This window comes from Carettochelys insculpta, chromosome 1 (assembly GCF_033958435.1).
Source record: "Carettochelys insculpta isolate YL-2023 chromosome 1, ASM3395843v1, whole genome shotgun sequence".
NCBI lineage: Eukaryota > Metazoa > Chordata > Testudines > Carettochelyidae > Carettochelys > Carettochelys insculpta.
This window is the reverse complement of record NC_134137.1, coordinates 333055007-333079956: the sequence shown is the minus strand read 5'-3', so window position 1 is coordinate 333079956 and position 24950 is coordinate 333055007. Positions and strand designations below refer to the sequence as shown.

The 24950-nt window shown below is 44.0% G+C and overlaps 1 protein-coding gene across 8 annotated transcripts in view; it reads left to right on the top strand.

Annotated features, from left to right (window-relative positions):
- Positions 1-22425, top strand: part of ANKRD26 (ankyrin repeat domain containing 26) — a 161797-nt gene extending 139372 nt beyond the window's left edge. For 7 of the 8 annotated variants that reach the window (XM_075015007.1, XM_075014997.1, XM_075015014.1 and 4 more), the window contains 2 exons: positions 20375-20420; positions 21079-22425. In XM_075015007.1, the coding sequence (XP_074871108.1) occupies positions 20375-20420; positions 21079-21227 (195 nt within the window). In that variant the 3' untranslated portion in view covers positions 21228-22425. Of the gene's footprint in view, positions 1-17154; positions 17213-20374; positions 20421-21078 lie in introns of all 8 variants that reach the window. The other variant, XM_075015020.1, reaches the window with a different exon arrangement.
- The last annotated feature ends 2525 nt before the right edge of the window (positions 22426-24950 follow it).

The following is a 24950-nucleotide window of genomic DNA, read 5'->3' as shown; positions in this document are numbered from 1 at the left end:
AAAGTCCTGTCACATGGGATTCTTTATTGATGAAGAAATTGAAAAGTGGTTGAGGCTGTCCTCTCTGTTATATTGTTGACTATGATGGTTTTGATGCAGCTGCAAAGGGCACTGATATTTAAATAGAATCCAATATTATACAGATGGGGTACCTGCATATTCAAAGTGGAATTTGTAGAAAGAGTGCATCACAAAAAACAATTACAACAAGGTAAGTAACTATTCTTCTTCGAGTGGTCCCCGTGGGTGCTCCACAATAGGTGTCGGGCTCGCCCGGCGCCGCAGATCGGAAATCTTCCAGCAGTTTCTCCTGGGTCGCACATGCGCCGGCGCGCGCCGCCCCCCTGTGCTCCCCCGGCCGCGTGCACGATCCGGTCCCCGCCAGTTCCTTCTCAACCGCCATCGGCTGCAGACGGAATCCACTCAGGCTAAGGCCAGAGTCAGATTACTTAGTGGTTTTGTTCCACGTGCAATTTGTTGTTTTTGGTTATTTAAAAAAAAAAAGAGAGAGAGAGAGAAGGCAAAGACAAAGAATATCAGCAAAAAAAAAAAAAAAGGCAGGGGAAAAAGAGAGGAGCGGAGAAGATGCCGACCGCTGCCGCAGGCCGGTGATCACTATTTGGGGTGGAAAGGCATGGATTAAGTGCTAAGTACCCTATTAACAATAAAGGACTCACCACAATGGCCTCTCCAGGTTTTAAAAAGCGTGAGTCATGCTGTGAAGATATGCCGGCCTCCGTGGGGCATAGCGAAGGCATCCGACACCTGGGGGAATTACAGCTTACCCAGACGCGTTCTCACTGTGCTAGGCTCACAGCCAGGGCCAGGAAGGACAGAGCGATGAGGTGTAAAATGCTCTCTGACACCCTCAGTGCAGAAACGGAGGAAACTCTCCCTGGCTCAATCCTTGCCGTGCGTTTGCAGCGAGCAGGACGAGCGGAGCACACAGCCACCAGCCGCATACTCAGGCAAGTGGCAGCGCACGTGGCAGAGGCTGAGCCTCTGGTAAAACAACATCCGGCATGCGTGGCGCCTAGAGCGTGAGCCAGGCAAGCGCCGGAACCGGCGGCACAGACCCCCGCGGCACCAGCGGTGCAGGGCTGCCAGGCACGGAGCCTGCAGGCACCGGAGGGGGATACCCACGCAGCACCGCAGCTGACAGTGCCGAGTGCGGCGCTGACAGCGGGGCCGAGATCCCCGGCACAGGAGGGAGTGGTGCCGGCCCCGCAGCAGAGGGGCAAGGCAACATCGAAAACTCGGCACTGCAGTCCATCTCTGGACAGGGCTGCGCTGCTGTTAGCACCAAGCCCTCCCCCTGAGATTCCCACACCGCACCAAAGGCCTGTGTCTCCACCGGCCCATCCGGGGGGAAAAAAAAAAAACACCTTCTCCTTTCCTCCAACCAATGTCACCATACCTTGGGCCACCTTCACCATTTCTGGGATTGGATCCCCTGGCGTACTATCACAAGCCAGTTTCACCTCTATCTGTGTTGTCGCGGAGGTCTTGCTCTCCCAGACATCGGGGGTACACACCCCGTGAGTGGTCCAGGTCTCCATCCCCGGACCTTTGCCCATGCTGCCATGGTCGTCCTTATCATGCTGGATGCAGACAAACCACAGGCCTACACCCAGGGGTAGGTTCCCCACCCCGGCCGCTCAGTACCCCTGCAGGCACTCCCAATCGGGGACGGAAACACAGTTGTCTCAAGGGGAGTTAATTTTAGAACCCCGAGACTTTCCTTCACAATCCTCCGGCGAGCAAGTGTATCATCGACCGCAGGAACCCAAGGGTTCGAGGGAGGTTTACCTTAGTGGTTCCTCCTCATCCTCCCCAGACGAGGCCATGGCCCCTGGGGATGTCTCTCCCCCCGATGCCCTTAAACACTTTCAGGAGCCGTTTAGAAGGGTGGCTTTCACTCAAGACATTCAAATGGCAGAGGGGCAGGAGAAACATCACAAACTCCTGAAAAATTTGAGACCCCCGGCTTCATCCAAAATTGCTATTCCCCTGGACGAGGCCATTCTGGAGTCAGCCACTACTATATGGCAGACTCCGGCCTCTGTTCCGTCTACGAACAAGAGAGCGGATAACAAATACTTCGTCCCGGCTAAGGGCATGGAGTCCCTCTTCAGTCACCCACAACCAAATTCTTTGGTGGTCGGGTCGTCCCATCAGAGGTCAAAGACTTCTCAGTACAAATCGGGGGATCGGACACAGATGCTAAGAAGCTAGAGTTGTTTGGCAGGAAGGTATATTCCTCTCCTATGGGCCTCTCTATTGAGAATGGCAAATTATGGGCACACCTAGCAAACCATGATTTTGATAATTACTCCGGGCTTACTCCCCTCATGGATTCACTCCCGGAAGACAAAAAGCCGGTGTTAAAGGCGATTGTTCAAGAGGGCTACGCAGCATCACAGACAGGAGTCCAGATTGCCCTGGACGTGGCGGACACGGCGGCACGTTCAACGGCTACAGCAGTGGTCATTCATAGAGAATCCTGGCCTTAGACGTCGGGTATATTGAGGGACCTACAGGCGAAGGTCGTGGACCTTCCCTTTGATACACAAAAGCTGTTTTGCAGACTCAACTGACTCGGTCCCTCACTCCAGTAAGGACTCGAGAGCTACACTTAGAACCTCGGGCATTTATACTCCCCCATACAGGAGGGAAAAATTTTATCCTCAGCAAAGACGCTACGCTTACAACCACAGCGTGCTCAATATCAACAGGGATACGGCCATGGGCGCTATCAATAGCGGCAACAGTACAGAACCCTAGGTGACGTTCTCAACAAAGCCGTACGCCCTCGGGTCAGGCCTCAAAGGCAACAAGTTTGATGGGTATGTCGGGGGCTGCACTATCTATACCCTCGCTCAATGCCACTCTCATCTCATGTTCCATCATCGCCTCAGACCGTTCCACTCCCAATGGCAAAAGATCACCACAGACACATGGGTGCTGGAGATCATAGCCACGGTTACGCGATCCCCTCCCAGTTGCTTCCACTGACGAAGCCTCCCACCAGGCCTCACCTCAGGGGCGCTACCACGAGGCGAGGCTCAAGCAGAAGGTGACTCACCTTATGTTCACAAGGGCGGTGGAAAGAGTGCTGGAATAATTCCAGGGGAAGGTTTTTATTCATGCTACTTCCTATCGGAGAAGAAAACAGGAGACTGGAGGCCCATCTTAGATCTTCGGGGCCTCAACCATTACTTGCGCAAGCAACGTTTTCGGATGATCACAGTTGCCTTGATACTCACGGCACTGGACGATGGAGACTGGGTTGCAGCACTCGACTTACGAGATGCTTACTTTCATACAACAATCCACCCGGCACACAGACGCTTCCTCTGCTTCACGGTCAGCCAGGAGCGCTTCCAGCACAGGGTTCTTCCGTTTGGCCTCTCCTCGGCCCCCAGAGTTTTTACCAAAACCCTGGCAGTGGTGTCAGCCCACCTGCACAGACAGGGGGTGTTTATTTCTCCCATATGTGGGCGACTGCCTGCTAAAAGGGACGTCGAAGGCAGAGGTCTCATGCATGATACGCGTCACAGCAGACACGTTTCTTCGCTGGGCCTAGTCATCAACCTCGCAAAGTCAAAGTCCGAACCCACACAACATATAGAGTTCATAGGGGCGCGCATAAACTCTATCACAGCAAGGGTGTACCTACCCGACGCCCACTTCCGCGCAATCAGTTCGCTGGTGCAAGTCATTACATACAGCCCCACGGTGCCGATCTTACCATGCCTACAGCTGCTGGGCCATATGGCAGCAGCGACGTTTGTGGTACAGAATGCCAGGTTGCACATGTCAAGCCCGTAGCATTGGCTGGCGAGCGTTTACAAACCAGCATCCCGCACTGTCCACAGGGTGCTGTCGCCCACAACAGAGGTGCGCAGATCCCTGGCGTGGTGGGAAAACCCCGAGAATCTGCTAGTGGAGTTGCCTTTTCACCAATCACAAAGTTCTATTTTTCTTACTACCGACGCCTCCCACATGGGATGGGGAGCGCACATCGGCAACAAGACAGCACAAGGGCTATGGTCCCCTGTGGAACAGACACTGCACATATCCATACTGGAGCTCAGAGCAGTGTTCAACGCCTGCAAACATTTTCGAGATTACCTACATGGCAAAGTAGTCGGGATTCAATACCAACAATACCTCCACTATGTTCTACATCAATCGGTAAGGAGGAGCACGATCCTGTGCCCTATGTGCGGAAGCACTCCGATTGTGGAATCGGTGCATCGCCAACAACATAACGTTGAAAGCCTCATACTTGCTGGGCGCTCACAACGTGAATGCAGATCAGCTGAGCAGGCGCTTCACAATCACGCACGAATGGCAGATCCGCTCCGATCTGCTACAGCGCATTTTTCGTACATGGGGGTTCCCCCAGATCGATCTGTTTGCCACCCAGTACAAAAAAAAAAAAAAAAAGTGTCCCCAGCACTGCTCCAGGGCAGGAGTGGGGCGGGGGTTCCTGGGGGACGCATTCATGTTTTTCATGGAAGGGCTTCCTACTTTACTCATTTCCCCCACAGTGCTTATGTGCAAGGTCTTGCACAAAGCCAGAAGGGAGAGAGCTCGCATGATACTCATAGTCCCGCTTGGGATCGGCAGCAATGGTTTCCCTTGCTTCTGCACATGTCGGACCCCCCACCGCTCCCTCTACCGGTGGCGCCGGCCTTACTCCCACGGGCTCAAGGGTCCATAGTGCACCCGCACCCTTAAGGTCTACACCCACAAGCACGGCTAATCCATGGCTCAGCTCCTTAAAGAGCACATGTACGGAGGGAGCACAACAAGTCCTGGAATGTAGCCGAAGGACCTCCATCAGGAGGACTTACAAGCACAAATGGACTCGTTTCACAGCCTGGTGTTCCACCAAGCAGTTAGCTCCCCTTGATGTTCCTATACCTGTAATACTAGAATACTTATTGGACCTCAAGAGAGGCGGGCTTTCTGTATCCTCGCTCAAGGTCCACCTCGCCGCTATATCAGCCTTTTCAGCATACAGAGGAAGGGCCCACGGTATTCGCCCATCCTATCATTACCAGGTTCTTGAAGGGGTTGGTAAACCTGTACCCCCCCTCGGAAACCGCTTCCACCATCGTGGAATTTGGACTTGCTGCTCAGCACGCTCTCGGGTCCACCTTTTCAACCATTAGCCACAGTTCCCATACGTCTCCTTACAATAAAAACAACCTTCCTCCTTGCAACTATGTCAGCCTGCAGGGTGAGTGAGCTCGCGGCAGCGATGGCAACGCCGCACTGCACAGTATTCTCAAAGGAGGTGGTAACCTTAAGGCTGCACTCAGCCTTTGTTCCAAAAGTCTCTCCGGAGTCCAATCTTAACGAGCCAATAGTTTTACCCTCGTTTTTACCCGAAGCCTCACAGCTCCGGCAAGGAGGCACGCCTGCATCTCCTAGATGCGAGGAGGGCGTTGGCCTTCTACACAGACAGAACTAAGTCCTTCTGGAAAACGGACAGGCTTCTAGTCTCTCTCGCTCCTGGGTCAAAAGGAGAAGGTCTCTCTTCCCGGAGAATCTCAAAGCACATTGTGTCCTGTATAAAAATGTGCTTCGAACTTCAAAAGACTCCTTTGCTGGCCCCGCCCAGGGCTCACTCCACCAGGGCGGTGGCGGCGTCAACAGCCTTCTTCAAGGACATCGCGTTAACAGACATCTGTAGAGCGGTGACCTGGTCATCCTATGACACCTTCGCCAAGCATTATGCCCTGCCTCGGGTATTCAGAGAGGATACCCGTCTGTTGACAGCAGTCCTCTCGGGGGCAAGCTCCACATAAACTGATTACCCACCTCCTTACTTGGGTTACTGCTGGGTAGTCACCTATTGTGGAGCACCAATGGGGACCACTCGAAGAAGACAGAGAAGTTACTCACCTGTAGTAACGATGGTTCTTCGAGATGTGTCCCCGTGGGTGCTCCACCACCCGCCCATCCTCCCCGCTTCGGATCTCTGTCTAGTGTTTTTCAGGAGCATCCGAGGCGGTTGGTCAAGGAACTGGCGGGGACCGGATCGTGCATGTGGCCAGGGGCGTGCAGGGGGGCGGCACGCGCCGGCGCATGCGCGATCCAGGAGAAACTGCTGGAAGATTTCCAATCTGCGGCGCCGGGCGAGCCCGACACCTATTGTGGAGCACCCACAGGGACACATCTCGAAGAACCATCGTTACTACAGGTGGGTAACTTCTCTCTTTTTCTTCATTAACTGGCTTCACAGGATGTCTTGAACTGCTCAGCGTTTACTCTGCCTGGATTCTCATGTTCAATGCCTGATCTTCACTGTATGAAGAATGTATTGGCCTCCTGCTATAAGGCTCAGATGAATTTAATACTCTGAATACAGGGTTCTTCACAAAATACCCATCTATTCCCTTCTTTCAATAAGACTTTGCTTTCACATCAGTCTTTCTCTCCTGCACCTCTTGACACCGTTGCTTAGAGCTAAGAAGTTTTCCCACTTAATGAAAAAGTTATTCTGTTTAGTTCTACAATAGAAACCATTTCATCAGCATCCTGTTAAAAATGTGTCTGCCTACTGTACTTGAGAAAATGGCTTCAGGCTAAAAACTGTATGAAGTAATGAGTAGCAGTGGCAAATCCAATGAGGGCAACATTCTCTAGGTAATTCTGAGCATATATTTTTGGCAGAATAGGGGGCATGTTTACTGTTGAAGAACTAAACTGTGGCAAAAAAGGAAAGCAGCAAGGGGATAGGCAGGATCCAGAAAGAAGTAAGAAAGACCAGGGATGTAAACAGGATGTCAGAAGGCAATGATTAAAAGTGGAAAACAAAATTTGCAAGGCAAAGGGGTTGAAGCAGCCAATTAATGAAGAATAGGAGTTGGAATGGGATTTGAATGGAGGGGATGAAGAGCAGCTGAGAGAAAACGCAACAGAGAAAATAACAGGAAAAAAAAGGGGAAGCGGGTACAAATAAAAGAGAGAATTATGTTCCAGTTTAAACTAGTCGGGGTAAGAGTTGTGTGTGTTTTTTAAAGAAGCAGAAAAAGAGAAACAGAGAAGGGAAAGAGAGTGGAAATGGAAATAGTGAAAATCAAAATAAAGACATGTAAGGAGAAAAAGAAGACACAGGCAACTTTTAGGTTAGTGATTTTTTTTTGTCTTACTAGATTTTGTTTGTGTGTGTGTGTGTGTGTGTGTGTGTATATGTATATATATGTATATATATATATATAAAGATACAGAAAAGGGGAGCATCAGGGATATGCTGCTACACCACTCCTGACAGTGTACATATGTGCTCATAATACACCTGCTTTGACCCTGCCTGGGGACATTTAATTTCTTGTCCTAATTTATGATGCATCACATCACCACTAAATAATGCCGTTTTATGCACCAAAACTGGTGAACTACTCACTACTGGTTTACTTTAATCTTGCCTTACTTTAAGGATTTTTACAATACTGTATCTACATGCTTTATTCAAAATTATTTTTAACTAATCAATGAAAACAATTATAGAAAAATGTTCTTCATCAGCTAATTCATTACTTGCTGAAGTGAGGTCATATATCACACCACTACGTTTATATTATTTTCACTTTTAATTGGTACTGAGATTTGAGAACACTGTTAATAGGCAATTAGTAATCTCAGCAAACATAATTCCTCGGCTAAGAATTGTCTTGACAGATCTCCACTCTTGGAATACAAGCCTCAGACTCATTAAGAATGTGAGAACAGCTGTTAATTGATCTATTTGTTACTATATAGTGGAGATCCATGGCTGCTCCAATTTTAGTAGTTTCCAAAATTATAAATTGTTTAAGCTGTACTGCAATATGGTTAATTATATCAGGTTGATTTGTAGATGAGCTGTAGTTTCAATTAAAATGTTTTTAAAACATCAAGTAGTATTAATACTGTTGTAAGTTGGTTAGTTCTAATCAGTTCCTGATTTAAAGTTGATTAATCTCATACTAGATCTATATAAAATATCTACTGTTAAACAGTTTATGCCATGTGTTAATAAAGTTTCTATAAGGGAGTGGCACACCACTTTTCTTCAGTGTCTGGGAGAACACTTCTTGAGGGAGTGCTCGGTTTGCCCTGGGCAGTACTGTAACCAAAAAAAGACTGGCTAGAAGTTTCACAAAGAACACCCAAATTAGGTGAAGATCCCCTTGTTTCATTTAATTTACCAACTCAGATCTTATCACAAACTTGCCCTGATCCTGGGTTGAAGTTTGAGATGGCCGGGGCCAAAATCATGACTTTTGGCTGGAAATCAGGAAACATACTGCACTCTGGCTGTCCTTCAAACTGAAAAGTCAAGGAGATGCAGAAAGTGTGGGAACCAAAAACAAGGACAATACTCAGACAACCAGCAGTATCCTTCAGTCTCCTGATTTAAAACTGGATACTTTGCCAGCCGAAACATTTTTATAGCATGTAAAGGAAAGATGTTGGAGGTCAGGCTGATCTCTGCATATAGCCCAGCTAATCTTGAAACAAAACTGAAAAATAATGGGATCAAATAAATTATACTGAACTAGAATCAGCATGTTCCAGACAGGACTAAATGGAACTATCAGAAATAGATTTCTTTTATGTTATATCACAAACTGATGTTAGTTTCTCCTATTGTTTTTCTTACTCTTCCTTCACCCAGTCAATCAGAGCTAAACTCCCTTTCCTTTAGCATTCATGAGAACTTGTGTTGGTGCTGATTAGCACTGATATCTCTGCTCAGAGTGAGGCTCCTTTGTGCACAAACCAGTATCATTTCTGTAGCATGGGGAGAGGAAGCAGCAATTGAGTTTTACTTCACCCTTCAGATTTTCCCTCTGAAGTTATCGCAGTCATCGCCTCTTCTACTAGAGCACCAGTATATTTCCACATGGATGGCAGATTTTACTTCTCATTTCTGTGATTCAGCTGGCCCAAACTGAGAAGGCTTTGTCGAGACTTACCTCATCCAAGGTGAGACTGCTACTGTAGTTTATCTGACTGGCATCTCCATCTGTCCACACAAATACAGTTACTTGGCACTCTCTCCACATTATTGCTTGTATCTGGCCTATAGGAAGGCATCCTCTTTCAGATTCATTATCCAGAACTTGTTTTCCAGGTAGGAAGGGCAAACTCAGTCTTAAATAAACTACTTTCCAATACATTGACCGTGTTACTGTTGCTCAGTATAAGTATGATCTCATTTTCCTTTGGGACATCCCCGGAGCATCTTAATCTTTACAAAATGTAATGAAAATGACTGGGCTTCACATGCGACCTCTGCTGCCTCTTGTTCCCTTGTAAGAGCATAAAGGGCTGTGCAGCCTGTGACTTTTCCTCAGTTCTCTCTCACTGCACATGGATTTGAGATGGGACTTAAGAAATGTCTGTCATGTTAACTTCCCTCTGGCTTTATTTTAATCCTTTAGTTGAGTGAAGAAATATTACTTCATCCTTTTTACCTTTAATTAATTTTCCAATATGAATGTTTAAAAGAAAAAAAACAAAAAATGAGCATACTGTATGCTATACTAATTCCAACTGTGTTAGCCGGTGGCTGGGTAATGTGCGGTGAGGTACCAACTATGCCCTTGTTACCATCCGAGTCTTTAACTGCTAGAGCGCTGGGCTCCTTCGCAGCAGGCAGCCTGGGCCAGACTGACGGATGCCCCAGGGTCCTACACACCTGAGTCTTTTACTGCTAGAGCAGGGAGTTCCGTCGCAACGGGCAGCCAAGATTGACTGACAGGTGCCCCAATGGTAGCACTAAGAGCCTTTCCACACCCATGACTTCAGCTGCAAGGAAACACTGTCCCATCGCAGTGGGCAACCAGGATTGGCTGACAGGCGCCCCAGGAGTCTGCCCCGTGGAGGTGGCACGACTCTACGCTAGGCTCTTAGCACTCTCACCTACAGCCAGGCTGTGGTAACCAAACAGTTAAAGTTCTTTTTATTGTGCCGGCTGTGTTGCAGTGACAAAGAGTAACAGCAGTCAGGCTTAGATCTTAACTAGTTACAAGTTTATTAAGCTATAGTCATAAGCGTGCGGTTACAAAAGGCTATTGTCTACTTCTTATATGCTAGCAGAGTACAGGTGTTAACAGGTTACATTACAATTCAATACCACGACGTCTTAATGCAACAGCATCTGTCTATAGAGCTCTAATTCTTTAACTGTGCGCACCAAAAGGAGACCTTAATATGAGTACATCTTACCCTCCTTAATATGGGTATATCTTACCCTCCTTGCGTCTCTCGATACCTGTGTAGCCAAGCCAGGATCGGTCACTCAATTCCACGGAAAGATGAATACGAGGTTGGGCGTCCCCAGTTGCGGACCTCAGGAGGCAATCACCTGACCCGACCAGCAGGTGGTTGGTGGGAATGCACTCAGAGTCAGGGTGCTGCTGGGCCCATCTTTATACCCCTTGGGTCACGTATCCTCTTATCTGTGGTGCCAGATTGTACTGGTCTGTCTTTTGTGACGCCAGTTTTTACAAGGGCAATTGTTACTTAATTTGCACTTGTAAGACAGGAGATAAGCTATTTTGGGAGTACAGGACATTCTTTTACAAGGGCAGAGATTTCTCTTCTGGGATGGCTGTGTGGACGCATCAAATCCATCAGTGCCAGCTGGGGTAATTTCCTGAGGCCCCCTTATTGACAGTTGGCCTGTTAGCCTTTTATCTGTACTTTCTGTTTCTCAGGGTCATGATGAGCTAGCACATCTGGGCCTCTGTGGGAGACATCATAGACTGTGCTGTCAGCAGCTGTTCCGTGCCCTGTGTGCTTGTGAGGCACCTCAGGAGGGGCAGAAAACTGGCTTGTAAGGGGGAGACCTTTGTCTGGCTACAAACTGCCATGGTAAACTCAGGGTTTAAGCCCTGCCCAACCTGTGACAGACTTACTCTGGTTGTTGGACATAGTCAGTGGCTCTTCTGCCTGGGGGAGACCTCACTACTACTAAGTTTGAAATTCTTCTTGTTGTGTACTCACAAGTTGGCAGATGTGTTGCTGAAGCTACTGGTATTGCACAAGTCGCACGTCACCTTAGGAGACATCCATCACCAAGAAACTCAAAGGCTTGCCTTCAGTGAGTACCCTTTTAAAGAGGCACAACACCCCAGGGCTAACAATGAAACAGAGTCTGGAAATAAAACTGTTTTTTAAAAAAATCAGTAGTATACATGTTGATTTTCTGGCACGGACCAACATTTTGGCACCAATGCAAATTCCGTATTCTTAGCACAAATTCCCCCAACACTTCAGTGATCTCATCAGCATCCCAACTCCAGGATGACCCTGAAAGGAAGGGATGAGAAGAAAACTGACATACCAGCAAGCACAGATAAACTGCTTCACAGAGAATAGAAATTCTTCCGTCACGGAGAGGGCATTTCAGTCTTTGCCAAGGGAGTGGCACTAGATAAGCCAGCATGGGCACAGAAAAAGGTGCCAGCACTAGCTACAGTGCCAGTTACAGGACTGAGGTACGTCCTCCTGGAAACCTGGAGATCACTTCAGAGATCATTAGCACCAACATGATTATGCCTCCTTTATTTCAAAGAAGCCTGTCAAACCCTCTGAGACTAAATAGAAACCAGTACGAGCCACTGCAGTGGATTTAAATTTATTCTTTTCAGTCCCCAATTTAGGTTCTGACAAATGATGACTTCTTGTTGTTATTCATTGAATTAACCTAGGAATCTGTGGGTATTTTTGGTCCTGCATTGTGAAATAGAAAATAATAGAAACATGCAAGTCCTTTTGCTTTCTGAGAACCACCAATTGTATTTATTAAGAATGATGTTTCAGATCTATCTGCACAAATGATAATACACAATTAACCCTTTTGTCATCTCGTATTCTGATTCTTGGTGGAAAGTTTTCAGAAAGAAGGAACAAGTTTTGAAGATCCCTTATACAAATTTCTGTAGGGATTAAGTTCATTTCAATATAGCTATATTTACAATAACCCTCTCCTTTCAGAAGGGACATGTTGATGATGCAGTTCAGCAGATTCTAATGAGGTGCTGACATGAATATGCAGCACCTCATTAGTATAAGGGCAGCCATGCGCGATTCCAAAGTGCCACTTTCGGAATGCACGACGTCAGTGTAGATGGGGCCTTTCAAAAGGATGCCCCCAGACTTCAAAAGCCCGTTCCTCTAAAATAGGTGCCGTGAGTTCTGCAAATGGCACTTTTGAATCACGTGTGGCCACCGTGATGCTAATGAGGCACTGCATATTCATGTCAACACCTCATTAACATGCCCCTTCTGAAAGTGGAGCAAGTGTAGATGTACCTTATGTGTTTTACAAAATGGCAAAAGTCTTGAAGGTTCACAGCATGCTAGAGCACTTTCTAAGGGATCTTCCTTTTCAGTAGGATTCATCAATTCCCAGCCTTCCTAAAAATGTGTGATGATACATTTGGGAACATTTTCAATACTGCTTAATTATTGCATGGCACTTGGTTACTTCTTTGATAGGCACTTTTAAGTAGCTCTCTACACTGTGCTTCGGCCACGTCACCTTTTTGTTTATGTGATAGATTCTTTCTGTAGTCACTTGCAGTTTCAGGTGCCAACTCCAGGTCTAACATTTAATTCACAGAACTGTAGACCAGGTTCTGTAATGTGTGGCAATTATGTTCTAGCACAGGGGTCAGCAACCCCTGGCGCGCATGCCAAGAATGGCACATGAGGTGGGAGCTCAGGCTGGCCCCTCCTCCCTCATGTAGCTGGGAGCTTGCTCAAAGCCTGCGGATTAACAAGAGACCAGCTAATGCAACCAACCACCACCTAAATGGTAAAGCTCTGCATCTTACATCAAACTTTTTCATATCCTGCATCCCCAGGACCAGGAGGTTACCAGATATTCAAATATGCTGGATATTACAGTTATACCTAGCAATGCATAACACAAAAGAAAAACAAGATTTAGGTGTTAAGAAACAAACAAAAATATATGCAGATTGCTTTATTTACCAACAACAGCAGTATTGTACACTGTAAACTTACACTATATTTGCTGTATTTATTTATATAGTAATCCCTTTAAATGCACAATTTCCAGTTTTGCTTAATTTGCATTAACAGGAGTTAAGCGCAACTCAAAATCCTGCTCCCCCTGGCTCAGCCCCCACCCCTTGCAGCCCTGGTTCAATCCCCCCATAGTCCCCCGTCGCCCTGGTTCAAACTCAAACTCCCCCATGGTCTGGCTCACCCCTCCACCCTCCGTGGGGCTCTGGCTTACCCCTCCCCCATGCACACGGCTCCAGCTCACCTCTCTCCCCATCACTGTGCACTACTCCAGCTCACCCCCCCCCGGCCCAGGGCAGTGTATCCCAGCTCAACCCCACTTCCTCGCCTTCACTGTAGTCCTAACCCACCTCAGGCTTAACCCTCCTACCTCCCTCCCACAGCCCTAACTCTCCCCAGCTGTGTCCTTCCCCACCCCAGGACTTACCTTTCAAAAGGAGCTGCAGGTGGTTCTACTGTTTCCCTGGCTGCAGAACATGTGTTCCACAGGGGAAAAAAGCCACCCCCCCAACTTACACAAAATTTGAGTTACGTGAGGGTGCATGGGACTACAATTGTTCTCCTTGGCCTCTGAGGAAAAGGCAAGGAGCAATGGGCTTAAACTGCAGAAAGGGAAGTTTAGATTAGACATTAGGAAAAACTTACTAACTGTCAGGGTGGTTAAACACTGGAGTAAACTACCTAGGGAGGTTGTGGAATCTCCATCACTGGAGATATTTAGGAGCAGGTTAGATAGACATCTTTTTGGGGAGAAGAGTCAATGTGAGTTTTATGAACGGAAATAATGCCTCCCTGATTTTCTAGAATTCTTTGAGGGGGGCTAACCTGCATGTGGATAAAGCATCCAGTGGAGATAGTGTAATTAGATTTTCAAAAAGCCTTTGACAAGGTCCCTCACCAAAGGTTCTTAAGTAAGCTGGAATAGGATAAGAAGGAAGGGCCACTCCTAGACTGATAACTTGTTAAAAGGTAAGAAACAAAGGTTAGGTATAAACGGTCAGTTTTCAGAATGGACCGGGATAAGTGGTGGTGTTCCGAGGGATCTGTTCTGGAACCAGTCTATTCAGTGTATTCATAAATGACCTAAAAAAGGGCTGAACAGTGAGGTGGCAGACTTTGCAGATGAAACAACTACTCGAGATAGTCAAGTCCCAAGCAGACTGCAAAGAGCTAGAAAAAGATATCTCAAAATGGGGTGACCAGGCAATAATGTCATATGAAATTTAATGTTGATAAATGCAAGGTAATGCACATTGGAAAATATAAGCCTGTGTGTGTGTGTGTGTAAAATAATGTCATCTGTCCAAATTAATTGTGAATATTTTTCTGAAAACATCTACTCAGTGTGCTGTGGCAGTCTACAATGCTAGCAGAATGTTGGGAATCATTAAGAAATGGAAGGATAATAAGATAGAGAATATCATATTGTCTCTATAAATCTAAGATATGCCCACAACTAGAAAACTGTGTGCAGATGTGGTCACCCCATCTCAAAAAAGAAATATTGAAATTGGAAAAGATTCAGAAAAAGACAACCAAAAGATATTAGAATGGCTTTTGTGTGAGGGAGAGACACTTGAGTTTTCAGCTTGGAAAAGAGATGACTGGGGAGAGGGGGTATAATTAAGTTCTATAAAATCATGACTGGTATAGAGAAAGTGAATAAGGAAATGCTATTTACTATCTCATAAAACAGGAATTAAGGGTGACCAAGTGAAATTAACAGGCATCATATTTAAAACAAATCAAAGGAAATATTTCTCCAGACAGTGCAGTTAGTCTGTGGGACACTGTGCCAGTGGGTGCGGTGAAAGCCAAGACTCAAAGGTTCAAAACAGAGCTAAAAGAGAAGCTTGATTACCTGGTGTCCCTGAGGAACAGTGCTTGCCAGTAAGCAAATTTTCTGGTTAGTCTGTCTGACCCTGGGGTGGGAGGGGGCATCCCATGGCAGCTGTCCCAAGTGCCAGTTAATAGAATGTGCTGGGTATCCAAGTGCTGCATAACACAGCTTTTACTGTAGATAAATTCATGGTAGGTCCACCGATGGCTATTACCCTGACCCTGACCCTCTGTTTGCCAGAAGCCAGGAATTAAAAATAGCAAATGGATCACTTGATGATTGCCTGTTCTGTACATTCCCTCTGGGCCACTGTCAGAAAACAGGATACTGAGCTAGATGGGTTTTGGTCTGATGTAGTATGGCTGTTTTTATGTTCTTAAAGAATTTTTTGTCAACATCCCTGGGATCCCTTGATCAAAGTACATTTTGGCCTGTGGGAAATGAATATGGATCTGTTTCCTTTTGGGGGTAATTGAGCAATAGTGAGTTTAACTTAATTCCCAAAGGTATAATAGGAAGCTTGTGCCAGAGCTCAGATTAGAACCATATGATAGACCAATATGGTTGAAATCATGACAAATAGTTGGGTTTCTCCTAACACTAAATAAGGAAGATCGGACTAATCCTACAGCTACTCTGTGTTTCTCTTCTTTGCTATTGAGCTTCTTCCTCCAATCCTCCCAAAATTCTGACTTTCCACGGTTCCTCCACAGGTTTTAAAAAAACTTACTTATTCGTACATGCCCTTCATACAGATTATTTCAAAAGTGGTTGCTTAGGTCAGCTGTAAATTGAAGACAATGCTAGCTTAGCTGTAAAAGGCTTTGAGATGTATGGATGAACAAGTGTTTTATGTATATGCTAAGGATTATTAACCACATTTTTAATACAGAGCAGCTAAAGCACAACAGAGAGGTTCAATGACTTAGCAGGGAAGAAGAGTGTCCAAATATGTTAGGAATTGATTCTGTAATGAAGATACAATAGCTAGGTTTCAGCATTGAGACTGACAGTTAATGTGTCAACTTTTTGGCACTTTTTTACCAACATTATCTTTAGGTAGGCTATGCTGTGCGTTCATCTGTGGCTATCTTAGCAACCTACAGAATGCCAGGTGCAACTACATGAGACATTATTCTGCAGAAGCCATTATTTGTTCAATGCTAACCACTCCTTTGATTTAATAATTCGGTGACCTTGGCTGTCCCATTAAATAAAAACTGTAAATGGCTTTTTATTTAACTATACAGAAGAAGAGATAACAAGGTCACATCATCTAAAAACCAAAGCACTTAAAATCAAGAAGATATTAGTTAAGAACCTTATAAATCTGGTGCTGGGCATATAAGAAGTATAAACTCATTATTCATATGAAATATGTTAAAAAATATATTTGATCATGTCACAACCACCTTAACTCTGAGCCAGAATAAATAAAATACTCATCAATATCATTGAACTGTAAACAGAGCACATAAAACCCTTTAGAAAAGGAAACAAAAATGCATGGACATATTAATGACCCCGTATTGGTTGGCCTTAAATGCAAGACTACAGATAAATAATGTATTTTAATATGAAAACTGTTCAGTATTATTCTTAAAAATACAACAACTATAAGTACTTGGGAGATCCACTGCAAGTTTAGATAACTTACAGAGTTATGGGGGGAAGTATGTGTAAACTTGTTAGCCCACCTCAACTTCCCACTTATTCTTCAGATCCCCAACAGCACAGCTTGTTGTGTAGGGGTAGAGAGAAATGTGTGTCTGGGGTGCTATGCTTGCACACTGTTCTGTAGGATAGGTTCTAGCCAATGGACTACAATCCTGCAGGAAGCCCTTGCAACTTTAGGGAAGATATGCTCATATGGAGTTCCTTGCAGGTCTGAGGCTTTAATAAACATTAAATAAGGGGCTGTGCAGAAAACTAATAAATATTTTAAAGCCTGTTTAATAAAAAATGAACTTTAAGAGTTTATCTTGGAAAACCAACAAGTGATCTTTACTGTCAACCACACTAAGTCTGTCAGTGTAGTTATAAAGAATATCTGTGAAAATAGGGGAAATCACCTTACTTTAGTTCTAAATTTCAGTTGTTTCCTATCTTTTTTTTTTCCCTTCTGTGCTCTCTTGTAGTATAGTATTCAAAAACCTAAGTAAGTTTTTTAATTTCTTCATTTATATATGGTCATTTTTCAGTTCTGATTTCTAAGACCTATAAACTTATGGCTTTTATTCTTACTTCTTCAGCTCCTTGATCAAAAGTCTGTTTCTCCCTTCTCTTCTCTGCAACCAGATACATGGCAAGGTGTGTAGTCAGTATTGCTTAATATTATGCAGTTCTTTGTACTGGGCACATTGTCTGTATTGTTGAAATTTTAATTCCAATTAAGGACAAATGTTCTCTCTATTCCCTTAATATTGCAAATTTAAATGTTGCTTATATTTTTGCTATACTTTGTAAAAGTGAATAAGATAATTGTTTAAACATGCAAGGTAGAATTGCTATGTTTTTGTATACTTATATGTAACGCTACAACATCTAAAATGTTGCTGTTGAGTACTGAAAAACATAATGTGCAGAATCATACTCCACTTGAATAGTGACCATCTTTAAACTGCAGGGCTTGGTGGATGTCTTTTTTTTTTTTTTTGAATATATCTTTTAAGTTGTTATTTTCCAGCTGATTCTTTCTTTGTAACCCCCCGACTGCACCACCGTCGCCTTGGCCTACCTTATAGTTATCTAATCCACTGAATCCTGGAAAAAAATCCATCCATTTACTATGTCTGGACTAATGTCATACTACATACCATACTGTATATATTGTATAATGAACCTTCTGCTCCTTCAGCTTCTACCCCTCAGCTTGGACAGGCACTTCCTTCCCAAGGCTTTGCTGTTGCTTTTTCCTGCCCATAGGTATTTTGGAGTGTGGGGAATTGAGAGCTCCTTTTCTCCAATTCCCTTCTTCCCCAAATAAGGTACAGAATTTTTAGAATTCACCCATTTCAGCTTTTTGAAGGTTATGTCCACTTCCATATTACTTAATTAGCTTCCAGTTCTCACTGTAATCTAACAAAACACTCATATGTACATTCTTAAGTCTCTGTTACTCATGCACTGCCAGTTAGACTCTGTGCTTTCTACAAGATTTTTTTTGTTCCTATTTCCCCAGTTGTCTTACCTTTTATCCTTACTAAAGCATTTTTTCTTCCCAACATGCCAAACTGGTGAGCAAATTCGTCTCGTAAAGAAAAAAATAGATATTAACCAATATTAAAATTCTTCCATTGATTCTCAGCATGGTAAACCTTGCAATTTGTAAAATTATTAACTAGTTGTTCATGAGGTCATAGCTGAGTGCCAGCTCCACATACAGTAAACCTTCAATTCATTGGATCTCAGTTTAGCAGAATTGGGAACAATGGATGTCCACCAGCCACCCCCTCCAAGAAAGTAAATGCAGCGACTCCCAGGAGACGCTGCCACCACATCTGGAGGAGCCGCCATTGCTGGAGAAGCTGCCAGAGCAGCTGGGGCCACCGCCACATGCTCCTCCCACCAGTGTGCAGCCCATACACGGGCAGACAGCACTCATGTGCACCCCGCCCCTGGTGGGAGGCGCACGTGGTGGCTCCAGCAGCAGCCCCAGCTGTGGTCGCTCCTGCAGCCACTCCAGTGGCAGCTCTGGTGAGTCTCTGGCTTTTATTTGGGGGTGACGGGGCTTGGGGGAGCCCAGCCGGGAGTGGAGGTGCTATATCAAATCGTACAAGTAAACTCTCCTATTTAAACAAAAAGCAACCAAGTAGCACTTTAAAGACTAGCAAAATAGTTTATTAGGTGAGCTTTCGTGGGACTGTCCCATAAAAGCTCACCTAATAAACTATTTTGCTAGTCTTTAAAGTGCTACTTGACTGCTTTTTGTTTTGATAGTGTATAGACTAGCACGGCTCCCTCTCTGTTACTCTCCTCCTGTTTAACAGACCTTCGGCACTAACAGACACACACGTCCTCATTAGTCCATTAAATCAAGGGTTTACTGTATTTAGAAATGATGCTTTCTTATAAGCTGGCTGTTGTGGTGTCCTGTCTTTTCGATGTTATCTTCAGATCATTGACCATCTTAAAGGAAAGTCTATTGCACATGCTACAGGAATACAAGTTATAAATAACAACTTACACAGTAGCATGACTTGTCATAAACAAAATGCTTAGGAGGAGCTTATAATCAAAATTGTAAACATGACAATAACTGATTCCCTTGAGTCAGGAACACACCTTTCCATTCCCTCTAGTCAATTTAAGCCATTCAATAGAAAGGTGCAGATCTTGTTCTCTGATCCTCCTATCCATCATTGGAGAAGTGTGACAAAAATGCTATGTCTAGACTGTAGGCTTTGGTCAACAAAAGAAAAGTGTGCATCCGGACTGCAGATCTCTCTGAAGAGAGCTGCTGGTTGGGAGCATTCTGTTGACAATACTGTACACCTCATTCCATGAGGAAGAAGGGATGTCTTGACAGAGGGTTTTTCCTCACATTTGGCCCTGTGTAGATGAGCCAGATGTTGGAATAGCTTCTCATGACAATTCCCCACAGTGTAGACACAGCCAAAGAGACGAGTGTTGCATCTTTCCACAAGATATTTACAAGGTTCTTAGTGCGAGCTGAGTGCTTTGCAGCAAGATAACATTGTACATTTTCATAGCTGCTAAATATTGACACTTTATTTTTTTTTATACCAGGTAAGGACTCAATATTGCAAAACTTACTCTTGCAATAGCAACATTTTGGGCTGCAGGACTGGGCCTTCTGTTTTTAATAGGCCAAACTTAGATACGTATTTTTATCTCTGAATTAAATTGTGGGTTTAGTCATATATCCAAACATCAAATTTAACCCTCAGTTATTAATTGACTGTGCTTGTTTGTCTATGTTTAATACTAAACTATGAATATTTAGTATGGGGTAAATACATTAATAAGTCAGCAAGTGGTTGAGGGTGGCTTATTAAACAACATGTGTCTGAAGGAGAGGAAAAGCCATGAGTCTTACACCCCTTTGAGCAATCGAGTAGTTAACTATAATTTATAAAGACACTTCATAGGGCAGAAGTGAGTACTTAGCAATTGTCTCTAGTTAGTCGGGGTACTCTGGTTTATTTTGCCCTCCTTCAGCACAGGAGGTGGAATTTAATGACCTCTTGAAGTCCCTTCCAGCCCTATGTTTCTATTTGGTCTATGAAGTATAGTTTATTTTACAATGCTCCTGATATTCTTCAATCGTCAAAATATTAAGACTCAGTTAATCAAGATTTTGTCCAAAACAAAACTAAATCTCTGTTCAGGATTTTGTTTTCATTTATAAAGGTACACACTGTAGATGTTTTTAAATATATAACATTATTTTTGGGGAACACACTAACCTAATCTGTTAATATGTAAAATATTGTTAATTTTTAATTACAGATGCAGCAGGAACTAGAAAAAAGTATCACTAAAGAACTTGACCAAGGTAATTTGCGAGAGTATGTTAGCATTTTTAAAAACTGATGATTACTAAATATCGTTTTATTATTTCATGCTGTAGTTCAAAATTAGTACTTAGCTGTTATTTTATACATCATTGCTGTTTCTACTGATATTCAAATTTAATCAGTTTCCCTGAAATTCCCAAATAACACACAAATAGGATTCATACAGATATAGTAAATCCTCTTAATATTTTACACAGAGTTTAAAAATCACTTCCCTCTCACACATATTTTAATCAGTATTACTGCATATAATTGATATTCCTCCAAATTTATCACTGGAGTAGCTGTTGTGATGCTACCGTCTTCATTGGAATTTTTTGTGCTTACAGGATGTGTGCATTTAACCCATTATTTTCAACAGCCCTGGAAATACTCATTGTTACATAACGATAAGCACGAAGGCTAACATATTCCTTATATAGTTTTTAAAAATCTGGTTTATTCCTTTTTGAAAGTTCCTTTTATGTCATTTTCATAGTTTCCTTTGAATTGATTTAAAATATGTATATGCTATCTTTGGACCTGATAAAATGCCCATTCCTGTCAATGGACAAAAATTGGATGGACTTATGACAAAGATTTCTATAAAACTATTCAACAACATATATGGTTATTTGTTGTTCTTGTTCTTTCTAGCCACAGCTGAACTTGAAACTGGGTCTGTAAGAGTCTCTCCTGTAGGATCTACAGATGGATCTTCAAAAAATGCAAATGTGGATCAGGATCCAGTTTCCAAGGCAACACAGCAGTATCTAGATGTTTTAAAGAAAAATTACATGATTTGAACAAAATACTAAAGCAACTTGGTGAAAAATGACTTTGTTTACATATTTTAATAGTTTCCCATTAAACGGGTTCAGATGCGAAAAATCTTAATTACTGTTTTTAACATAAAGATATTTTATATCAGGCACTTTGCACTTGTCTCTGGAGGACACCACATAGTCCTGTAGTCTCCTATTAAATTAATTATAAAAGCCATATCTTTTCATTTGTAAGTAGCAAAGGAAATAGAGATCAGTGTTCTTGAGTTTGACAGACCTGCCTGAATGTTATTTGTTAACAACTGATATTCTGAGTCTTGGCCCATTCATTTTTCCTGATGTCTCTTAACAGAAACATTTGGTTTAGTGTTTCCACATTTACATGTATTTAATGTTTTTAATGTTATCTTAAGTAGCCATTAGCAGGTTCAGATCTGATGCACCTAATTCTTTAGTCCTGACACAGGGAAAACTCCTGTTGATTTACTGTAAGATTTACTTATATTAGATTTGGGGAATTGGCACCTGACATGGTTATTGCTTTTAGTCCATTGTGTTCAAGTTTTAAAAATAATACATATTTGTAGTAGTGCCAAGAAATTTGCAGTGTGCATTTTATATGGTAGGGAAACTTATCAATACAATGCCCTGAATTTTCAATTAATACAGCAATTTGCATCATTGAGTTGTTAATAGATCACTGCTATGTTACACGTACAACTCTTCTGTAAATGAAATAGAGTGAAACTCAATCTATATTGCGTGCACCTACCTCCAGTTTTCTTGATATTTTCCAAAGTTGGTGCGTGGGAAACCTGAGGGTTTTTTTATCATCATCATCATTATTATTTATTATTATTATTATTATTATTTATTTATTACTAAAATCAGAAGACACCTTGTTCATAAACCAGAGATTTACAGGGAGTCTGCGTCAATGATCAAGGCAGTTGTTACAGAGGACCCAGATTTAGGTCATTAAATATATGTAAAAGCCATTAATGTTGCAGTTCAAGATGCTGAAACAGTGGAAGAAATCCCCACCAGAAAAAGCAGGAACAATGACTATATTGAGATGAGCAGGATTTGAATTTTTTTTCCTGTATCTACTGATCCAAGAACTAAACTAACTAGCCAGGGTGGAAAAAGACCTGCGCCACCATGTCTCTTGTTAGGTTTTAAAGAAATAAAACAAGTTAGTATGCTGCCTTTACTTGTAAAATACTCCATTTCAATTGTTTAATAAAATTTTAAATTTTATATTGTTTCTCTTCTTGATTATACTTGTGTACATCATCATCTCTGGTGTCTTTAGTATCTGCTCTTTGTTTCCTTCCTTCTCCTACCATTCCTGTACTACCTTTCCTGTTTTCTGTCCCACCTTCAAAGCTGCTCTCATCTCTAATATTCTTCTCTCTCCTGTCTGCCCACAAAACATTCATTTCCTGCCTCTTTCCTACACATCCATGTGAACATGTATCCACATACTCCTTCCTGTCTGCTGTTTGCCTTCTGATTGAAGGAACAGCAGTTCAGTGGACCAGGAAGACTGGCCCCACTTGAATTCAGTACCCCATACAAAACTTTCACTCACCCTGAGCAAGTTGCTTTTTAAAATCTCATCCATATACAAGGGCAAGTATTGTGACAGATCCTTTGCTGGTGTAGCTCAGTATAGCTCTAAAACCATAGGAACAGTCATACTGGGTCAGACGAAAGGTCCATCTAGCCCAGTATCCTGTCTTCCAATGGTGGCCAATGCCAGTTGCTTCAGAGGGAATGAACAAAGTAGTAATCATCAAGCTATCCATCCCCCTCTGCCCACACACACCCCAGGAATCAAAAACAGGGCCCCCTGAAGTTAGACTCCTAAGTAAATTACCTGATTTATATTTCCCCAAAGTGTTCAGCAGCCACTGCAGCTCTTGCTGAAATTACATGCCCAATATATCCTTAGCAGAAAGTACTAGAAACCCAAGCAGCAACTAAAATATCAAAATCATTTTTGGCTCTAGAGTCATCCATAATTGTCGCAATATAAAATCCTGTATCCTAAACTGATGATCTGTTAGCAATCAGCCATCAAACCCTTCAGCTAACCAAAGCCATTTGTATTCCTATGATAAAGTAGGACAGAATCCTAGAGAAGCAACTCCTAAATTCCACTGTAACATTAATTTTTTACGTATTGACATTAATTGTTGTGGTCACCAGTGCCATGAAAACATACACAACTGTGACTTCTAGTACAAAGTAATCATTGGCATAAAACTTCATTATCTTTTTCAACAAGGATTCATTTAAACTAGAGGATTTATTTTGGTATGCTGTCTTGATGGCTGGGCTTCAGGTCCCATGGTAACTCAGTTATCTCCTTCTCCCAATATGTGAAAAGCTTGTCCTCTTGAGCATTTCTCAGCAGATCCCTAGACCTCAGGTGCTATACTAGCTAGTCTCTGCTTCTGTTCTTCATCCTCTTTCTCGACTGTACTCCAGTTCTCACTACCCAACCTCCAAGTGCTCTCCATCCTGTGCAAGTTGTCAAGGTGATGAATGCCCTGCTCCTCCAGAAGATCGGCCACATTGGGAACCTGGACACAGCCATCACCAGAATCACTGTGCTGGGGTTCCCTAACTGTTTGGCATGCTGGACAGGACCCATATCACCATCTGTGCCCTGGACCACAGTGCAGGCCATTTTATTAATAGGAAGGGCTACCACTCAGTGGTGCTTGAAGCCCTGGTGGACACAAAAGGATACTTTATGGACATCTGTGAGGGCTGGTCAGTCGGGGCCCATGATGCATGGGTGTTCCAGAACTCAGGGCTCAGACGGAGGATGGAGGAGGGGACCTCCATACACCTGCAGGAACTCCTGGTCAGGGACATCACCATGCCCCTTTGCGTGGCAGCCGACGCTCCCTCCCCCTTGCAGCCCACTGGTCACCTGGAGCTGACACAGGATGTTTTTAACACTCAGCTGAACCAGGCTGCTACCGTTGGAGTGTGTGTTCAGGCACCTGAAGGGCTGGTTCAGGTGCCTCCTGATGCACCTGGAGGTTGGCCTGCTGTCATGGGGGTATGCTGTGGTCTCCACAATGTGGAGAACAAGGACAAGGGCTTTGTCCAGATGGGCTGCTGAGGCTGGCCCTGGCTATGGAGGTGCTTCAGGCCCTGTTGGCTGCTGCCTTCTGTCAGCAGGTGTGCAGGGATGGTGTGTAAATCAGGAAGGCCCTGCACAAGACCTCTGCTTGTGGACACCGATGACCGCCCCTACACATCCCCATTCACCACTCCCCCACCAGGTCCCCCCCACCTGCTTATCCACTGTTCTCTGCTCTCCCAGAATTCACGAGGGACGGGGTATTGAAAAAAGTATTTTAACATTTAAACCTTGTGTGCAGTGAGAACTGTGCATCTAACTCTATATGGTTGAACAGGGGTAACTATATACATTGAGGGCATGGGACAGGAAGGGGACATCAAAACTTGGATGGAGGTATGGGTTGGGGCACCTCAGTCCTTGGAGAGGGTAGAGGTCTGCAAGATGCATTGGCTATGGGACCCCCTACTGCTCTGTCTGAGGTCCTCATTGTGGCTGGGATGGGGCCAGGACTGTGGGGAGAGGTGCAGAGGGTGGGGCTCGGCGGGGGGCACCGGGGGAAAGGGAGCAGGGGGCCTGGCTCAGCGTGGCCATGAACCAGTGGCTGAGTTCCTGCAAGATGGCAGGGGAGAGGTTGGGCA